The sequence below is a fragment of the Eptatretus burgeri genome, chromosome 9 (assembly GCF_056783735.1).
Source record: "Eptatretus burgeri isolate ZD-2024b chromosome 9, Ebu_testis_v1, whole genome shotgun sequence".
Lineage (NCBI taxonomy): Eukaryota > Metazoa > Chordata > Myxini > Myxiniformes > Myxinidae > Eptatretus > Eptatretus burgeri.
In genome coordinates, this window is record NC_140969.1 from 22,930,345 (window position 1) to 22,949,765 (window position 19,421).

The 19,421-nt window shown below is 43.4% G+C and overlaps 1 protein-coding gene across 3 annotated transcripts in view; it reads left to right on the plus strand.

Moving 5' to 3' along the window:
* Nucleotides 1-19,421, plus strand: part of LOC147019711 (estrogen-related receptor gamma-like) — a 55,173-nt gene that overhangs the window by 23,474 nt on the left and 12,278 nt on the right. For all 3 annotated transcript variants that reach the window (XM_085894371.1, XM_085894370.1, XM_085894372.1), the window contains exons 2-4: nucleotides 13,978-14,094; nucleotides 16,526-16,636; nucleotides 18,766-18,927. In XM_085894371.1, the coding sequence (XP_085750497.1) occupies nucleotides 13,978-14,094; nucleotides 16,526-16,636; nucleotides 18,766-18,927 (390 nt within the window). The remainder of the gene's footprint in view (nucleotides 1-13,977; nucleotides 14,095-16,525; nucleotides 16,637-18,765; nucleotides 18,928-19,421) is intronic.

Here is a 19,421-nt window from a genome sequence, read left to right on the forward strand (position 1 = left end):
AAAGCGATGGGTTTTGGACACAAGATTTCGATGTAAACACCAAGTTTAGGCATTCAGCCTTTTCCCGTGCGGTATCAGCAGTGCGGCCATTTGAGGAAAGGGAGGGGATGGAGGGGGAACATACACCAGAAACAGATTTGTTGAGACTCCACCAGGATTTTGAGGTGGGAGAGAGGTTTGAGAGTTCAGACTTGAGATTAGAAAGATGTTGTTTTCTGACTCTCCTGAGGGTAGATACACACTTGTTCCGAGCTTTACGGAAGGAACTGAGATTACCCTCAGTTCTGTTTGCTTTCCATGAAGCAAAGGCAAGTTGTTTCAGGACGACTGCCTCATCACAAGCTTCAGTAAACCAAGGGTGGGAGGAAGGGTAGGACAACTGAAGACGAGGGGGGATAAATGTGTTCATGAGGGAGAGCAAGTTTCTTTAAAAGAATTCCCAAGATGAGTTGATGTTGGAGAAAGTAGCGATGGGAGACCAGTCTGGAAGTTTGATGGCTGCTTGGAGACCCTGCCAGTCGGCCTGAGTGAAATGCCAGACTTGACGGCACTAGGGTGGTTCTTTAATAAGCCAGAGAGATGTCCACTTTGACAAGCATGTGGTTAGAAGAACCTATTGGAGCGGAGGAAGAACAGATATTCCCACGGAAATTTGTCAAAAATCAGATCCAGAAGAGATAGAGTACCGTTGGTTGAGATCCGGGTCGGGAAGTTGACCGATTGAGTCAATCCTAATGAGTCGCAGAAGTCTTTTGCTGAAGTGCCATGACAGGTGAGAGAAGTACCCACACCTCGCCAACTGGCATGATGACAATTGAAGTCGCCACATATGAGGAAGAGAGAGTTTGGATGCGACGATAGAAGTTGGTCCATGTTTTCAGATAGTGAGGTGTAGATGGAGTCATCACTGTTTGGTGGACGGTACAGTACACATATAAACATGAGATGGGAGTGGAGGGGAAGCCGTAGCCAGAGGTAGTCCTGGGGGTGTGGGGGAGTGAGGGCAGTGCATGGAGAGTGAGGAATAGAGTCTTTGATGAAGAGAGCAACTCCTCCACCAGGATGAGGCTCATATCTGTCATACCGGAGGATGGAGTAATCAGGGAGAGATACTTGAGAGTCAGGGACGTCTTGAGGGAGGAAAGTTTCTGTTGGGCAGTTTATGTCTGGTTTCTCAGTGGAAACCTGTATGGGAAGATGTTAGGTATGAGCGAAGGCCCCGGATATTGGTGGCCCACCCTGTTAATGAAGAGGGAGCGGAAGAAGCTTTGGGTATGGGAGAGGGGAGGGTAGTACAAGGGAGATGGGGGGGGAGGTAAGAAGAGTTGTTGAATGAGTGTGGGGGATTGCAGAAGAGCTCGGGGAGGTGGTGGATGAGGAGGAAAAAGGCTCTGTGGTGCTGGGTTGAGGTACAGTGGGGAGTGATAAGACAGGGAGCAGAAGGCAGTTGCGGATTTGAGGAGGTGGAGTGATGAGATGGTGGAGAGAGGGCAGGGGAAGGAGGCAGCTTTGTGGATGTGAGTGGGGTCAACATTGGGAGGGGTGAATGGTGGGAGAAGGGGGAGTGGGGAGAGTTGGGGGAGTTTTTGAGAAAGGTGAGAGGGAAGCTTGGAGGGGGAAGAGTGTGATCGTTGCTTTGAGAGGGACGGGTGAGAGTGGTGAATTGGCACTGAAGTTAGAAAAAAATGGATGATTGATGGAAAATGAACATTCATAGCAAAATGCGTTTTTAAAATTTTATTTTCAGAAATGCAATTAAAGACATTTCTTGATGGATGCAATAAAGGTGAATTAAGAGAATGGAGAGAAGAAACATTGTAGCAGTTGGACTTTTTTGACAAGGTATGAAGGAAAGGTCGAATTGAGAGCAGTCTGTTGAAGTAGAAGAAGAGTAGTGAATTATGTTACAGTAATGAGAACCACACGTGTGAAAGAGGAAGATGAAGCATTATAAGAGATCGTTTTTAGTCAGTTCCAAAGAAAGTGATATAAAATGGGGGTTCATGTCCGTCGATCCGTCCGTCTGTCCACAATCAATCTTTCGATCATTATTCTGCAACGTGTTGGTCAGGACGACTTGAAACTCGGAGGGATGATACTTGGGGAGATGCCGCAGAACCTCCCGTAATTAAATTTCAGATTTGTCACCAATTGACCTAGTTAATGAGTCTAATCAATTAATCTTCAAAGTCCTAAAACTCGTGGACTATTCATAGTTTTTGCTTGTGGTTTGGTATAATGGTTCTATGGAACAATGTCTACAGCTTGTCTGAGCGTTTTTTTTCCAAATTTTTTTTTTTCCAGGAGGAAAGATAATGAGTCTTAATGAGTATGAAGTTCATTAGTGCCGGAATAAAAACAATGAATGTTAATGAATAACGAATATGTCCAATATCGATTAAGTCGGAACTGACCAGGGCCCACGGGCCGTATTTTTATTATTATTATTTTGATTGTTATTATTATTATGATTTGATAAAGATTGCATAAGATTAGGTGATGGAAAGGTTGAAGAAAAAATTGTGGAGGTGAACGGTGAATTTGGATCAGTAAACGCATCGGGTCGAACAGATCCGGCAGAAGCACGTGGTTGCAGGAGGCGTATCGTTAAAAGCGAATTTATTTATTATATTTCATTTTATTTAATGAGGATTGCGTAAGATTCGGAAAAGGAAAGGTTGAAGTGAAATCGTGGAGGTGTACGGTGAATTTAGATCCGTAAATGCGGAGTTAAGCTGATGGATCGATGAAAAGTACCAGGAAGAGGGTAGAGAGGCACGTGGTCACAGGAGGTGTATCGTTAGAAAGGATACAAGGAAAATTATTATTATTTTGATGGATTTTTGAAGATTAGGTAAGATTAGGGAATGGAAGGTTGAAGGAATAAATCGTGAAGGTAATGGTGAGAGTGGGTCAGCTCAAATAGAAGGAAGATGGTGTGCTGGCAGAAGGAGGTGGAGGAAGAAGAAGAAGAGGAGGAGGAGGAGGAGGAAGATCGGTACTTGTGGGTATGGAGGGAGAAAGGGTTGTTGTTTTTTTATTTTTTTTTATTATTTTAATTTAAGACAAGAAACAGAGGGTGTAGTTGAGAGGGATAGACGGGGGGTGGCAGGGAGGGGGGTGGGAGAGGTGGGAAAAATGGGGAAAAGAGGAAATGATGGTAATTGGGAGAGAATACAAATAAAAATTAAAATTGGTAAACCAGTAATCCCGGGCTTCAAGGCGTGCCTCCATTTTAACAAATTTCAACACCATCACCCTGTCACATGATATGGGTTTTCCGAGTTAGAAAGTTAGTTCAAGTCTGCAATGTGGCCCAGCTACGGGGTCCCTCATGTTATCTCAATGAAGGATTGAAAAGCCCATAGCAATACATGATAGAGAAAGAAACTTCACATTGGACAAATCGAGGCTGGACAAATTTTCAAGTCCCCAAAAAAGTCCAATAACTCCACATTTGCATATTCATGTAAATGGCGAACTTGTAGAACGTGAAAATATCTTCCAGAATTTGTGGTCACTTTTTGTCTATCTTCTTTGGTTTTCATTTTACGACATGTCAAAAATGGGTGATTTTCAACTTTGGGGGGCTCTGGGGCCTCAGTGGGGTAAAATACAGATATAGCGTAAACATATTTGGAGTCCCCTCTTCAAGGCCTATCAGAATCTGTCATTAAATTTTTTCAACTCTCATTTGCATATTTGGCATATTTAATGAGGCGAATCGGCATCATTTTAATCATATAAATTATGCAACAATTTCGACGAAATTAACAACTTTACATTCCAATGGAACCTCGCAAATGTGTGCAAAAGTTTGAGGCTATCGTGTTATCCCTTCTGGAGAAGAAGATGTTTTTAGGTTTTGAAGAAAATCCAATATGGCCGCCATACCACGTGACCTACGTCATCAAAATTTTCAAAGTATAAACTTCAGGTGGAGAGTTATTAAATGGATAAGTTTCATTGAATTTACTCCAAGCGTTGTTTTTATTTTATGACATTTCAAAAATGGGTCATTTTCAACTTTGGGGGGCGCTGGGGGCTCACTGGGGTCAAATACAGACATAGTATAAATATATTGGGAGTCCCCTGTTTATGTGCTATCTAAATTTGTCATTAAATTTTTTCAACTCTCATTTGCATATTTTGCATATTTAATGAGGCGAATCGGCATCATTTTAAATCATATTAATTATGTAACGATTTCGACGAAATTAACAAATTCACATTAACATCGAACTTAGCAAATGTGTGCAAAAGATTGACGCTGTCAGATTATCCCTTCTGGAGAAGAAGATGTTTTTAGGTTTTGGATAAAATCCAATATGGCCGCCAGACCACGTGACCTACGTCATCAAAATTTTTAAAGTATAAACTTCAGGTGGAGATTAATTAAATGGATAAGTTTCATTGAATTTACTCCAAGCGTTGTTTTCATTTTATGACATTTCAAAAATGGGTCATTTTCAACTTTGGGGGGCGCTGGGGGCTCACTGGGGTCAAATACAAACATCGTATAAATATATTGGGAGTCCTCTGTTTATGTACTATCTAAATCTGTCATTAAATTTTTTCAACTCTCATTTGCATATTTTGCATATTTAATGAGGCGAATCGGCATCATTTAAAATCATATAAATTAAATAACGATTTCAACCAAATTAACAACTTTACATTCCCAAGCTACTTAGCAAATGTGTGCAAAAGATTGAGACTGTCTGATTATCCCTTCTGGAGAAGAAGATGTTTTTAGGTTTTGGATAAAATCCAATATGGCCGCCATACCACGTGACCTACGTCATCAAATGTTTCATTGTATAAACTTCAGGTGGTGAGTAATAATCCTGTTAAGTTTCGTTGAATTTCATCCGACAGTTTTCCCTCCAGATCCGCCACAAAATCGGTCAGTAGAACATAAAAACGCCGTTAATAATAATAATAATAATACTAACGAATTCAATAGGGCTTCAGCACTTGCTTGAAGCCCTAATGACTATACCTAGACGGGAAGGACGGGTAGGCCTCAAGGAACCCGATAAGACAAGCTCGACGAAAACTCACAAAATAACACGATTTTTGAAACAAAACCGAACTAGGAACACACAGTAAGCATGTCGGTGAGAAAATAAATAGTTAAAACGGGACATGTAACGACCGGAATCTTAACTTTGAGAAAGTCGGCAGAGACCCTTGAGAGAAGCAGAAAGTTGTCCGAAGTAAAAGTTAAGCCCCTGTCATGTAATGAACAACACCAAGTGGGTTGACTCAGCCCGTCATGCTTCTGGGGTCGGCAAAATGAGTACCAGCTTACTGGGAAGAATGAGCCATTTCAGTATCCTGTGTTGGAGTGGCGACCCTTCCAGAATTGTGCCCTACAGCCAATGGAAAACTGCTTCAGCAGTCCTATGCATTTGATGGTGCGAAAGGAATGGCTAATTGGCATCTTCATAATATTCAGCACTGCTGTCTCTATTCTGTGTGGGCATGGTGGTGGCTCACCTCTGCCATCTTTATTTTGGCTTTGTATAGTTTGAGAATTTCTTTGTCCATGATAGAGAAGAAACCAATAATTGTCCATCTCCATTTTTCCTCCGTCAGCATGCTGCAGTCGTATGAGTTGTCCAAAGAAACTTGTGTGCCTGCAAAATTATGTTTCGAGCTGATTAAATCGTTTTATTTTTCTTCTCCATTTCCTTGTGTTTGGTCTTCCACAAGCAATTTTTGTGTTGATAAATAAATGTTCAGGCTGGCCCAAAAGTCACTTCACCAATGCGAATTTTTTTTGCGTGGCCACCACGTGGTCCTGATCTAACGGCTCCAGACAACCCTTTGTGGGGGTTCATCAAAGAGAAAGTGTCGACAAACTGGTAGAGGACAATTGAAGAATTACGCGCTGCAGTCGTGGTCTCTTTCACACAAGTGACACAGGTGACACAGGTAACTCCACAAATGCTGCACAAGATGTCGAAGAAGAACTCTTGGCAACAAATTCAGTGGTGCAAGGAGAATGATGGAGCGCATACAGATGCAATGACTGACAAATTATTGTAAGTCCTGCGCAATAAAAACCGATATATTAAAATAGTTTAAGAACAAATACTTCACTGGGGAGGGGTAAAGAGACTTTCAGGTCATCCCATGGAATGACATTTTGGAATGGTTGGATGCTGACTTGTTTTATCACTTCCAAAATATTACCAATAAATGGAAATCCTTCATCTTCTTCCTCCTCCTCACCTTTGTCCCACCTTTTTTGGTGTGGTCGGCCAGGGGAAGCTTGGCCCGAGCCTTCACGAGCTGACTGGCCAGGCCTGACATTAGATTAATTGGGGCAGGAATTTGAAATTTAGCCATGGTGCCGGCGATAGCTCGCCTACACTGGGATCCTTGACGTCCAACAAATGCTGACAGATGGGACGCCTGCTTAACGTCACATCCATAGGACAGTACACACATTGATGAATCACCCTGACTGTGAAACACCGGGCTGACACTTTAGAGCTGGGTTGGGAATCGATCCTCGGCTAGAGAGCTTAGAGGCGAGTGTGCGTATCTCTAGGGCCATCCTGTCGATCTCCCATAAATGGAAATCCATATTTATTTATTTTAGCAATTTTTCTCTTTTCAGCTTACACACAGACTGCAAAAAATCCACTTTTAGAAAACTTTAGTTTGGAGGACACGTCGAACAAACTTGTTTGGCTTGAGTCTTCGAGGCCAAATCAAGCTGCTTTGTGTGGAGTTAAAAAAAATAGAAAATGCTTTCTTTAGAATGTTGGCAAATATCCCCAAAACCAGCAGCTGCTTGAACAACATGTCGGTCCATGATTGAATAATTTGACACAGGATGTTGGCTAATGGTGGGAGCGTCTTCTAACAGTTTGATCTTTCGTTTGAACAGTCTTCTAACAGTTTGATTAGGCCGAAAAAATGGCGGATTAAGACCCCCTGGAGAGGTGAATGTGGGCTGACCAAGAATAAGCCTGTTTTTATTTTTTTCTTGATAAGATGAGTTAATTATCTTCAAAAGGGGGTGTTAAAATTTCCCCAAATACCTGTTTTCATTCATGCACTCCCTTGGAAGTGCTCTTCGTATGCATGCAAAGTTTTAGGCTGCTCGGTTTTTTGGTTTTGGAGTTGTGGAAGAGTCACACTGACCCACACAGACATTTATTATACGTATAGATTTGGAGTTGACAGCGAGATGATGTAAAACCTGTATGATGGCATTTGTTTCCACACTGTCAAAATCTTTTTCATAATCAAAGAATGCGAGACACAAAGGAAGTTTATGTTCTCTTGATTTTTTTTCTTTCTTTGTTCTAGAGGCTGATTTATTGTGTTGTCGCATCAGATGGTCTCCGTTAACGCGGACCCACTGATCTGGGGGTACAAGATCCCCGCAAATGATCAATATATTGTCATGGTTCTGCAAAGCCGGCACTCCTCTGAGGCAATGGCACACAACATACAGCGATCTCACGGCAGTTATTTCATCAGTATGTGTTTAGTTGGTCCTTTCCATATGTCTAGTGGGTAAATGGGAAAGATGCGTTGCACAGGGATTTTGGTTAGGTCTTCATTTTCCCCATTATTTCTTTTATTCCCTTTACATTACTTTATCTCTTACACAAACCATGCAAGCAAGCATGCATACAGAACAATAACGATTAAAGGAACACCAAGGAAGCACAGCGAGATTCATTCGCATATGCGCGCCAATTTCCATTCAAACTGCATGCCAAAATCCATCCGCCACCTCACCTCAGACTTTCATTCTGCTCACCACAACGTTACAACATTCACCACAACCACTCCACATGTCTCCTAAAAATCCCCACAATAACCTATGTCCACATCTTCAATACAAACGCCACAGTTACGAACACCTCGTCCTCCTTCGCTGAAACGCCATTGCTACGAACACCTCCTCCCTCTTCACTACGAATGCCACAACGTTCTCTTACCTCTCTACAACTGCCACAACGGTCCTCTATCCCTTGAGTGCTCACAACAGTCTGGAACGATGCCAAATATGCTGAGGGAACGAGAATCGGGTTGTTTCACGGCGCTGGGGTTCATTCGAACACCTACGGATAGTGCCGGGATTTCCGTAAATGACTACATTTGAATGAAGTCCAGCACACGTTCGGGGCCGGAAAGCGCTTCCGAAAGCTCTCGCCCCATGTTAATATCGGAGCTCCGATGCTTGACAAGGTCAGAGAGCGAATGGGACCATTTTCGGTTTTGAAACCTGGCGGGACGTGGCGCACGTGGCTGCGCCACGGGACGACTGCTGTGCGCCAATGGGGAAGATTGAAAATGCCTACAGCCTCGTTTGATCCGATTTTTAGCTCCTCCCTTGCTCGGGGCCAATAAAAGGAGGGATCTCAGCTTACAACTGAGCCAGATGTCACCAGACTTCCGAGAGAGCAGACTTCGGCAAACTGGGCAAGCTTCAGCGCCGAGCAAATAATGCCACGAGTAAGCGCAGCCAAGCGAGGAATCGGAGCAGAGCAAGTGACTAATGGCACGTGCCAGGACCCTTCCCATTTCATCGACACTCGGTTCGGCTGCATCCTGCAGCCAACAATGACACTCGCAGATCCTTACACAACTCCGTTAGGGTCTTTCTCTTCAACATCTCTCTCTACCATCTATCTCTCGTCCACTGTGGACGAACAAGAGCAATCGGCGCAGGCAAGTCCCAATCGACCGTTCTTTTCAGAGCGATACAAACGTTCTTTTCAGAGGGAACCTTATTGACTCGCACCTCACAATTGCCTCTTTCACCATGCTGCCGCCATACTGCACTACATTTGTACCTCACTCCCACACCATGGACACCTTCAGTTTTTCTCTCTCCCTCCCCCGTCCTAAGCGTTTGGATTGTGCTGGTCGGCCGATTGCGCCAGGTATCAAGAGGTCATTAATCCTCAACTGCCTCTTATCTCTCTGGGTGTGTGTGCGTGTGTGGGTTGTTTTTTTGCCCCGGTCAGTTCTGCTCAAACAGGCCTGCAACACGGAGATAACCGATTGATCTCTCTCTCAGGAGCGACTCAGAGACCCAGAGATATGATGTGATCTTGTCTATGTGGAGCCAGGACCGTACAGTGTTCCATAATGTGTTTTGTTGTGTGTGGGGCGGCCTGGCAGAGGTTGCAGGTGTCGTCAGTTGTGACGTAGTGTCTGTGTTTGTAGTGTAAGAGCTGTAGGTGGTGTCCACAATGGAGGTGTGGTAGGTGAACATGATCGGACCTGGAGAGTAGTTTTTCTGTGTCACGAATGGGTGTGGGTTTACTACCCAGGATACTGTTTGGGCTGAGTTTGTTGATTGTGTTTATGGTTATGTGGGTATGGATGTGGTTTTTTTTTTTTTTTGGAGTTTCTGTTTTTCATTTGGGAGATGTTTTGGAGGATGTCACCGTGGTGTTTTTGTGGTGTCACTTTAATGTGTCTAGGGGGCCCTTGGGTGGTTGCACATGTCATGGCAGGCAAGGGTGATTGGAGTTGGCCCTTGCCATTACAAGGAACTGTGCACCTCTCATATCCAAGTGGTCTTTGATGTTTAGCATTTTTACCTCTGTGTGTAGGTGGACTATGGGTGCGTTGTTAATGTGCAACCTCTGATGATGTGAAGGGCTTTGTTTTGTACGGTCTGTAGGGTGTTGAGATGTGTGATTGACTGGAGGCCCAAGATGTGCTGGCGTAGTTCATGACTGATCTAATGCAGTGTTTGTATCTTTGTGATGTTTCTTTGTGGTATGTGAGGTCGGGGCCTGTGAGTGCCCTGTGTTCAGCCTGGTTGTGCATGTTTTTTTTTTTTTTTTTGTTTTTTTTAAATGTTTGTGATGTGATCTGAGAATGACATGGATGTGTTAAAAGTGATGCCAAGTATTTTCGTGTGTGTGTGTGTGTGTGTGTGTGTGTGTGTGTGTGTGTGTGTGTGTGTGTGTGTGTGTGTGTGTGTGTGTGTGTGTGTGTGTGTGTGTGTGTGTGTGTGTGTGTGTGTGTGTGTGTGTGTGTGTGTGTGTGTGTGTGTGTGTGTGTGAGTGTGAGAGATGGGGATGTTCAGTGTGATGTGTGGTGCAGCGCTATGTTTCTCAGTATAATTTGTTAAAATAGTGACTTGATTTTGAGGGGGCTACTTTCAGTCTCTTCGTGGTGAACCAGGTTTGTCAGGTGCTGAGGAAGGGTTGAAGTTGTGCTGTGGCAGTGTTGATGTTGCTCTGATTAGAGGTAATGGTTATATCGTCTCGTCCACATTTGAGGCTAATTATATGTTGTTGGGTGGTTGTGGAATGTCGTGTATGACCAGATTAAAGAGTGTGGGGGGAAGAGGACGGAGTCTTGAGGGACTTCATTACGAAAGTATTGTGTACGTGATGACTTGCCATTAAAAATCCTGAATGACTGTCTGCATGATGTATGTAATAGGTAGTTGGCCTGCCAGCATTTGGTGTTGTGCATGTTTGTGTTGAGTATTTTGTTTGTAAGAATTTTGAGAGCGTGTCAAATGCTTAGCTGATGTCTACTGTCGTGAGAATAGTGCGTTTTGGTGTTTTTCTATTGTTGAAGCCATCAAATGTGATTTGTGTGAGGTTTGTAAGCAGAGTGGTGGTGGTGGAGTGGTTTTATTTGAATCAGTGTTGGGTGTGTGAGAGAGAGAGAGAGAGACACAGACACAGACAGACACAGACAGACACAGACAGACACAGACAGACACAGACAGACACAGACAGACACAGACAGACACAGACAGACACAGACAGACACAGACAGACACAGACAGACACAGACAGACACAGACAGACACAGACAGACACAGACAGACACAGACAGACACAGACAGACACAGACAGACACAGACAGACACAGACAGACACAGACAGACACAGACAGACACAGACAGACAGACACAGACAGACACAGACAGACAGACACAGACAGACACAGACAGACAGACACAGACAGACAGACACAGACAGACAGACACAGACAGACAGACACAGACAGACAGACACAGACAGACAGACACAGACAGACAGACACAGACAGACAGACACAGACAGACAGACACAGACAGACAGACACAGACAGACAGACACAGACAGACAGACACAGACAGACAGACACAGACAGACAGACACAGACAGACAGACACAGACAGACAGACACAGACAGACAGACACAGACAGACAGACACAGACAGACAGACACAGACAGACAGACACAGACAGACAGACACAGACAGACAGACACAGACAGACAGACACAGACAGACAGACACAGACAGACAGACACAGACAGACAGACACAGACAGACAGACACAGACAGACAGACACAGACAGACAGACACAGACAGACAGACACAGACACACAGACACAGACAGACAGACACAGACACACAGACACAGACAGACAGACACAGACAGACAGACACAGACACACAGACACAGACACAGACAGACACAGACAGACAGACAGACAGACACAGACAGACAGACACAGACAGACAGACAGACAGACAGACAGACACAGACAGACACAGACAGACAGACAGACACAGACAGACACAGACAGACACAGACAGACAGACACAGACAGACAGACACAGACAGACACAGACAGACAGACACAGACAGACAGACACAGACAGACACAGACAGACAGACACAGACAGACAGACACAGACAGACACAGACAGACACAGACAGACAGACACAGACAGACAGACACAGACAGACAGACAGACAGACACAGACAGACAGACACAGACAGACACAGACAGACAGACACAGACAGACAGACACAGACAGACAGACACAGACAGACAGACACAGACAGACACAGACAGAGGTGATGGTTTATGAGTGTGAGTATTAGAGTGCGCAAAGTAATGTGATCGGTCTGTATGAGGCTGTGTTGGTGTAAAATATTTGTGTGCACAATCCTTACTGTAACCAATTCACAGACCGGCGTTTGTTTGTGTGTTTGTCACGCGACTCGTACAGTTCTGGGCTGATTACATCCAGACTTGCTACATTGGATCAGCGTGACCTCAATTTGTGTATCGGGGCGTTTTCATCGTTGCCAGTGGTCTTAGAGGGGAAAGGGAAGCATGCAAGTTCTCCATGTGAATGTGTATCGCCGCTCCAGGTGGGAGAGGGTATGACAAGTCTCCATCATTTACAGTACAGTATTCCTGTCCACACGTTTTTTTTTAGTACAGTGAGATGTTTTTGAATTCCAAGCAGTAGGTTTTTTTCTTCATTCAAATAACTTGGGTTATTATTTATTTATATATTTTAACTTTTTTGGAGCGATTTATATAGCTGTCAGTTTCCTATACACTGCCCAAATAAAGGTATGCGTCAGAAGAACATGTTGCATGCTTGGAACGTGCTCATCCATAGGGTGGGTATTCTGCTAGTCTACATAATGTCATGTATTGATATGTGTGCGTATAATTCACGGACCCGTCTTTACATCGTCCCTTTACACATTGTTCTGCTTATACATTACTCTTGAATAGGAGAACGCATTCATCATACGTCGCCGCCGATTCGCTTGTACGTCGTTCATCAACAACGAAGGACGGGCAGAATCGTTTGGATCACGTCTTTTCGTCATCGCCATTACTCGCAACGTATCACAACATCCTTGCACTTCATATTGCTAAATTAGACGCGTTAAAGCATTTCAATGGCGGAGAACGGGCAGTTGATATCGGCCGAGTGCTTGGCTTACCTCCGCCGACGGTGCGGACGATTGGTGGTAATGCAGAAAAATAAAATCAGAGATGGCGCACAAAGTGTTCCACGTCGGAGTGCTACTAAAATAAGTCGTGCAAGAATGCTGGAAAATATGGATTAGATTCTTGGTGTTTGGATTAAAGATCTGCAATCATCTCTGGTGAGTGTTATAATGTATAAATCTACTTATTTATTTGTATTCTTATGTCCCTGTAGTGTTTTGTTACTGAAATATTTATTTTACCTTATAATTATACATTGTGTGGCTAAAATATTGACCAAAAAAAAACTTTCCAGAAACGTAACCCATATTCATATAATTAAGTCAATGGTTTTTAAAAGATGAATTTGCTTTACATCGTTTCGCTTGAAGTCGCACTTTCCACGAACGCATCCTCGACGTAAAGCGAGGACTTGCGGTACTCAACGTTTCCTTTCCCGACTTTTCTTAAGTGTTTGGTTTTGTCTGATGACTTGTTCTTTTCACTACCTTTTCCCTTCTTTGAAGCTTCTGAAGCCGTCTGTTAACACCTTCGTTGTTTGAAAATTGAACTGCTCATGAATTCCCAATTTGGTTTCCGTCCGTCTGAATCGTCCTGCATTGATGCAGTCAAACCCCACAATCCAAATGAGGACAACACGAGATGTGCCAAACATTTGAGAGTCGCTGCCTTTGACATAAAGGCACCATTCTATTGGGTCTGACATCAAGGGCTTCTAGTGAAGCAAAGAGCAATGGGAATCACAACGATGATCTGAAAACCGCTGGAATAATGCCTGCCGAATCGGAATGAAGAACCACAAGTGACTACATGCTGACAGCAACACCTGGTTAAAGTTACACTTTCAGTGAGTCAGTCAGTCATGGGTAAAATCACTATCCTGGAATGCCTTTCCAAGTGCTGTTGTGGGTCACATCACCACGGTTTCAACAGAAGGTCCACCACCATCTTGTCATTTTGTTACTGTGATTTAATTTCAGGTCAGTCAAGTGCAGCTGGGAAATTAATGTTTGAATATTTGCAAAAGAAGACCGATGTACGGGTAGTCTGTTTGGTTGTCATGCTGAGTGAATGTCCCTTCATTAATTTTCCTGTGGTTTTCATTAAGTTTAGCTCCAGTACAAGCAGATGCAGGTGGGCTTTGCATTTCGAGATGCTTTCTGGTTATCTTTTTTTCCTTTATGTGATAAGTTTAACTTTGAACTGTATTTGGCAGGAAATATTGAATACAGTTGCCCAGCAGCAAGTGACTGTGAGATAACGAAGCGTCGAAGAAAGTCCTGCCAAGCTTGTCGTTTCATGAAGTGTCTCAAAGTAGGCATGCTGAAAGAAGGTGAGTAGAGCATTCATTGGTATGACGTGCAAGGAAAAAAAAAAAAAATGAATGACCCTCTCTGCCTGACCCCCTCTCCTCCTAATTCAGTATGCTCGGTACGGACACGTTTTCTGTCCTCTTTTAAATCAGAACTTTTTCATTCCTTCTTTTCATTTACCCATCTTCAGCTCTCCCAGCTTCATCTCTCTCACTTATACCCCTGGCACAATTTTTTGTTTCTTTGTTTGTTTGCATATCTTTTGGGCAGTGTGTGTATATGTATATATATATATATATATATATATATATATATATATATATATATATATATATATATATATATATATATATATATATATATATATATATATATGTAGCGGGATGTTGATTCTGGTTATAATATATGATTGTTTAATGTTTGCGGAGGTGAGTTGTGTGTTCAAAAAGTTTTTTTTTTCCTTAAAAGGGGGACAGGTTATCAAAACGTTGCAGTTGGTCTTTGAGCTGCATCGCAGAATCGCCGAGGTGTGATAATTTTCTGGTTGTTTCTAGATTTAGAAGCACCGAGGGTAGGTGAGAGTACGGACTCGGGGTACCGAGCTGCTGGTGTGCCGTGCCTTGTGTGGTTCTGTGAAATATACATCTACATTTGGAAAACTCGCCTGCTGCTGTGGATCGATCAATTGAAAGGACTATCGCATCTCGTGCCATAGTCTTTCTCTCCTCTCCTTCCCCTTTGTAATCCCCAAGGGAGGAACTTGGTTAAGGTTCATCCTCGTACCAGCAACGCATGTTTTATAGGCGATTCCAAATCGAGAAGTAACTGGAAAGCTCAGCGATCATTCTGTACAGGTCTAAGGCAAACTCCCAACATTATAAGCTGTTCCGCTTTTTACACAAAACATCTTTCAGAATATGTTTCTCACCTCCGCAAACATTACAGCCATATATTATAACCAGTGTGTTATCTGTATCAAGTCCTAGGCGTACTAGCGTTAAGCTTCCGCTGTACCTATATACTACTCAACAGACATGCAAATAATTTGTTACAACTATTTTGCAGATCGTAACTTGAGTTACAAGCGTCTGATGTTTTTCTTCCCTCCTCGACTTATCTGTCTTTTCTCTCTCATGTGACCTTCAATTTTTCGTGTGACCTGTAATTGAGATCAAACGTATTATGGTGTGTTTACATCCAACGCAGGCGGAGTCGTACATATTGATGCATTCGCCTAAAATTCTACATTCTGTTGTTTGTTTGTTTTTTTTGTTTTGTTTTATACATATGTTTTCATCTCAATCTATTTTAATCTTGGCATCGTGTCTCGACGAAGTGGTGAATTGTTCCAAATTGAGAGGAAGCAATTTAATTTGAAAATAAGGCATTTCGCATGATATTGGTAACTACAATTTATATTTTAATTTTCGGGGTATGTACATATTGCGTATGCAAGTAAGCCTGATGTTGGCTTAACGGTTAAGGTGGCTGGCTTAAGATCTTTGTGTCTTCAGTTTGAGCGCCTGTTATGCCGTTAAATTACACCAGGTGTGGTTGATTCAGCCTGTCATCCTTTCCGAGGTCGGCAAAGTGAGTCTTAGCTTGCTGGGATGACTTGGCCATTCGAGTATCCTGCGTCGGAGTGGTGGACCCATCCAGGATTGTGCCCAACAGCTAACGAGACTGCTTCGGCAGCACCGACGCTCTGTACAGAGTACGGTCCTGATGGATGGATGGATTATTTACGTACGCAAGTTATGATTGGAACTGAATTGAGGGGGAGGGGGGATATATGTGAAAGGTGAATGGCACTGGGTAGAGCTTGTACCCACGCCAGGCTGAACAGTTTGTTTTGTAGCCCATTGATGGGAAGAACCTGCATCCGGATCTTAACCAAAGTCTAATCGGCTTGTTCTTATCACATATCCAAATCGTACACCAAGTTTTGCCATAACCCGTCAACAACTTTTTGAGCTATCCTGATGAATATTGTTTTTGGCCCGATCTCTCAATGGTGAAGAAATCACTTTAAAAATGATCAGATGCGGATCTTCAGCAAAATGATGAATTCTTCCTTGTCACACACCCAACCTTTCCACCAAGTTTCGTCCGAATCTGTGCATAACATTTTGAGATATCATGCTCACAGACAGACAAACGGGGGATGAAAACATACCGCTGCCCACCTTCCGTGGCGGAGCCAATTATAGAAGCCAGAAATTGAGAGTGGAAGGGGAAGGGTTGGCAAAAGGAAGGAGAGATTTGGATACGAGGACGTGAAAGATGAGTGGAAGTACAGTAAAGAGGGGAGGGGGTTGTTCTGAATCGTTCCAATTTTCTGATGCTAATATGTAGAATGTTTTGTACCATTTAAGAATAGAAACAAGTGTGCATCAAGATTTGGACTAAATCGATACTTTATTGGTCGTTTGTCCATCTGTTTTTATGCAGGTGTGCGTCTTGATCGTGTGCGGGGAGGGAGGCAGAAGTACAAAAGGAGGACCGCTTCCGAGAACAACCTCTACTTATCTTCTTTATCACAGCAGCCAATTAAGAAACCTTGTAAGCCTCCTTGTTATTATTGTTAGTTCCCTTGTCAACTTTTACCTGTATGGCAAAGACTTTCAAGAGTATCGCTTTTCAACAACACTGCTTTTCTGCTCACACCATTTATGCTCGGGTTATTTCCACCGAATTTCCGTTGGTGCTGGATTTTTTTCTCCGTTCCCACAGTGCTTCATTGAGGGATAGTCCCTGAACTGTTGCGACTGTGCTGTGGGACATGCTTTTCACTTCATGTGAATTATTACAATCCGATCCGATGTGCCATACCATGTGTTACAGGGCGTTGGTTCTGCCGAAGCAGTTTCCTGTCCTGGGGTCATGCTGGGCGGTTTGCCGTCTCTCTCCCGGCAGTAGTTGGGGCAGGAATTTGGAATTTGTTCATGGTGCCGGTGATAGTTCGCCTCCTCTTCACGAAGGCACACACATTGATGAATTACCCTGCCTGTGAAACAATGGGATGACCGTTTATAGCTGGGTTGGGGATTCAAACACAAGATAGACAGGTTCGAGGCGAGTGTGTGTACCTCCCAGCCATCCTGCCAGCCCCTCTTGAGGACAACGGGTATAACCGGCTGAAAAAAGGGGTGAATCGTAATGAATTTGTTTTTGAGTGGATTTTGTTGCCATAACAAGTGTAATGCCCAACCTGATGTGTCTTATCATTTTTGACTTGTATTCATCATGGTGTCACAACAGAACTTATCCATTGCTTCACGGACCGTTTTGTCATGGTTACGTTCTGGACAAAAGAATGTGATTAGCCATCAAAGTCGTTTCATAATCGATGTTATGAAGCTTCTTGTAATGCTGGAGATCTGAAGAACTCATTGTTCAAAATTCTGAGCGATTTATAAAGTTAGATAACCGGTGAAGGCCAGGAGGTCGGTGGTTCAAACCCTGGCGGAGTCATGCCAATGACGTTTAAAAAGGGTACGTGCTGCTTCCTTGCTTGACGATCGGCATTTAAAAGGTTAAGAGCATGGACAATCCCCATAGGTTGGCATGTACGGGGAGGAGGAAATTCCTCCTTCGGAAAGGCTCCGTTGTGGGAAAGGCGGTGCCATTGTTGTGACGTCGCTGGTACCCAGAGTACCCTGGGACGTGACGCCATTTCCCCCCAATCTCAGTGGCTGTATTTGTCTTGTCTGACAGTCTTGTGTCGTCACATGTATTCTTCTGTATGTCCATGTGTGTTTGTGTGGCAGCTCCACTATGAGCCTTAGATCATGTTTAAAAAAAATGACTTGGTGGTGAGGACACAGGACTGCCATCTCAAAGGTTGCAGGTTCAAATCCTCCTGAAGACAGCAGTGGAAAAGAATTGGATTTTAAACTTCCAGAAATTGTGCTCATGTCAGGAAGAATTGCTGTGTTACTGTTAGATTGTCAGTTCCAACCCCATCGGTAGACTTAACAACCTTCGGGTCGGGAATAATTTGCCTGCCATGCTTGATCCGATCGACACGTGTGGCCGGCCGGTGCACAGTTGTGTTTGAATCTTAAAGCTCTCAGGGTAACTTGACTTGAGCATGAAAGTTTTTTGTTTGAAACTTTCATGAAATATTTTTATGCCTTTACTTTTACTTTTTTATCATTAGTTGAATAATTAAAGTTTTTCTTCCCACATTCTCTATTGGCATTATGCAGTGTGAGGCTTGTTTATGAAAGCAGCTCGGTAGTTGTATATGCACTTTATTGTGTACATTGACTGTAAACTTTAAAAATGTTATTGCTGGTGGGACATCATCTTCTGAATACAAATTGTGCTCAATAACCACCTTATAGTATGTTCAGAAAAACTTCAGCGATACAAGTGTGGCAGACATTTCTTCATCACCATTCACCAACCGAGAGGTCGTTCAGGATATGTCGGATGTGACCTTCTCTGCTCTATGAACTGAGCGTGGGGAGTTTTGAAACGTTGCTCATTAGGCAGCACTCGCCAAGCTTGCAGGGCATTTCAACATCCACTACCGTCACATGCCCAGCTCCATAATACGTCGGCAACGCACCTTTTGGTCCGCCCCCTCTCCCCCCTCCACAGCAGTTTGATTTGTGAATTTATTTGTTTCATGATGCTTTTAATGACCTTGTTTGTTTTTTTTGCATCTTCCTCTTTGCTCTCAGTAAACCGCGTGATCTCACACCTGCTGGTTGCGGAACCTGAAAAGATGTTTGCGATGCCAGACCCCACGGTGCCTGACAGCAGCGTCAAGGCCCTCACCACCTTGTGCGATCTTGCTGACCGCCAACTTGTGGTTATCATCAGTTGGGCCAAACACGTACCTGGTATTTGTATTTGACTGTTACATTACCATGCTTCTCACTCGTATTTAAATGGACAACAATATTAAAAATGGTGGATGCACTTGGTGGAGATACCAAAAACATCAGGTTGAGATAAAAACTCTGAAGAGAAAGGAATTACCAATTAACAAATCAAACTAGAAGGGTATTTGCAAGAACACATACCTCTGCCCCGTAATGCCCGATCCACGAGAACATATCAGGCCCAATACATTTTTGAGATATCGTGCTATGTATCAGTTTAGCACGATCTCTCAATGGTGAAGAATCACTTTATTAATTATCAGATTCGGATCTTCAGCAAAATTGATCCAATTCTTCCCACATCGGGGAAGCCACGCACCCACATCAATCAACGTCACACACCCAGCGTGTCCACCAAGTTTCATCCGAATCTGTGCACAACTTTACGAGAAATCCTGCTCACAGACAAACAGGGAGAATACATTATACATAACAGAGCGGAATTGGCGGCA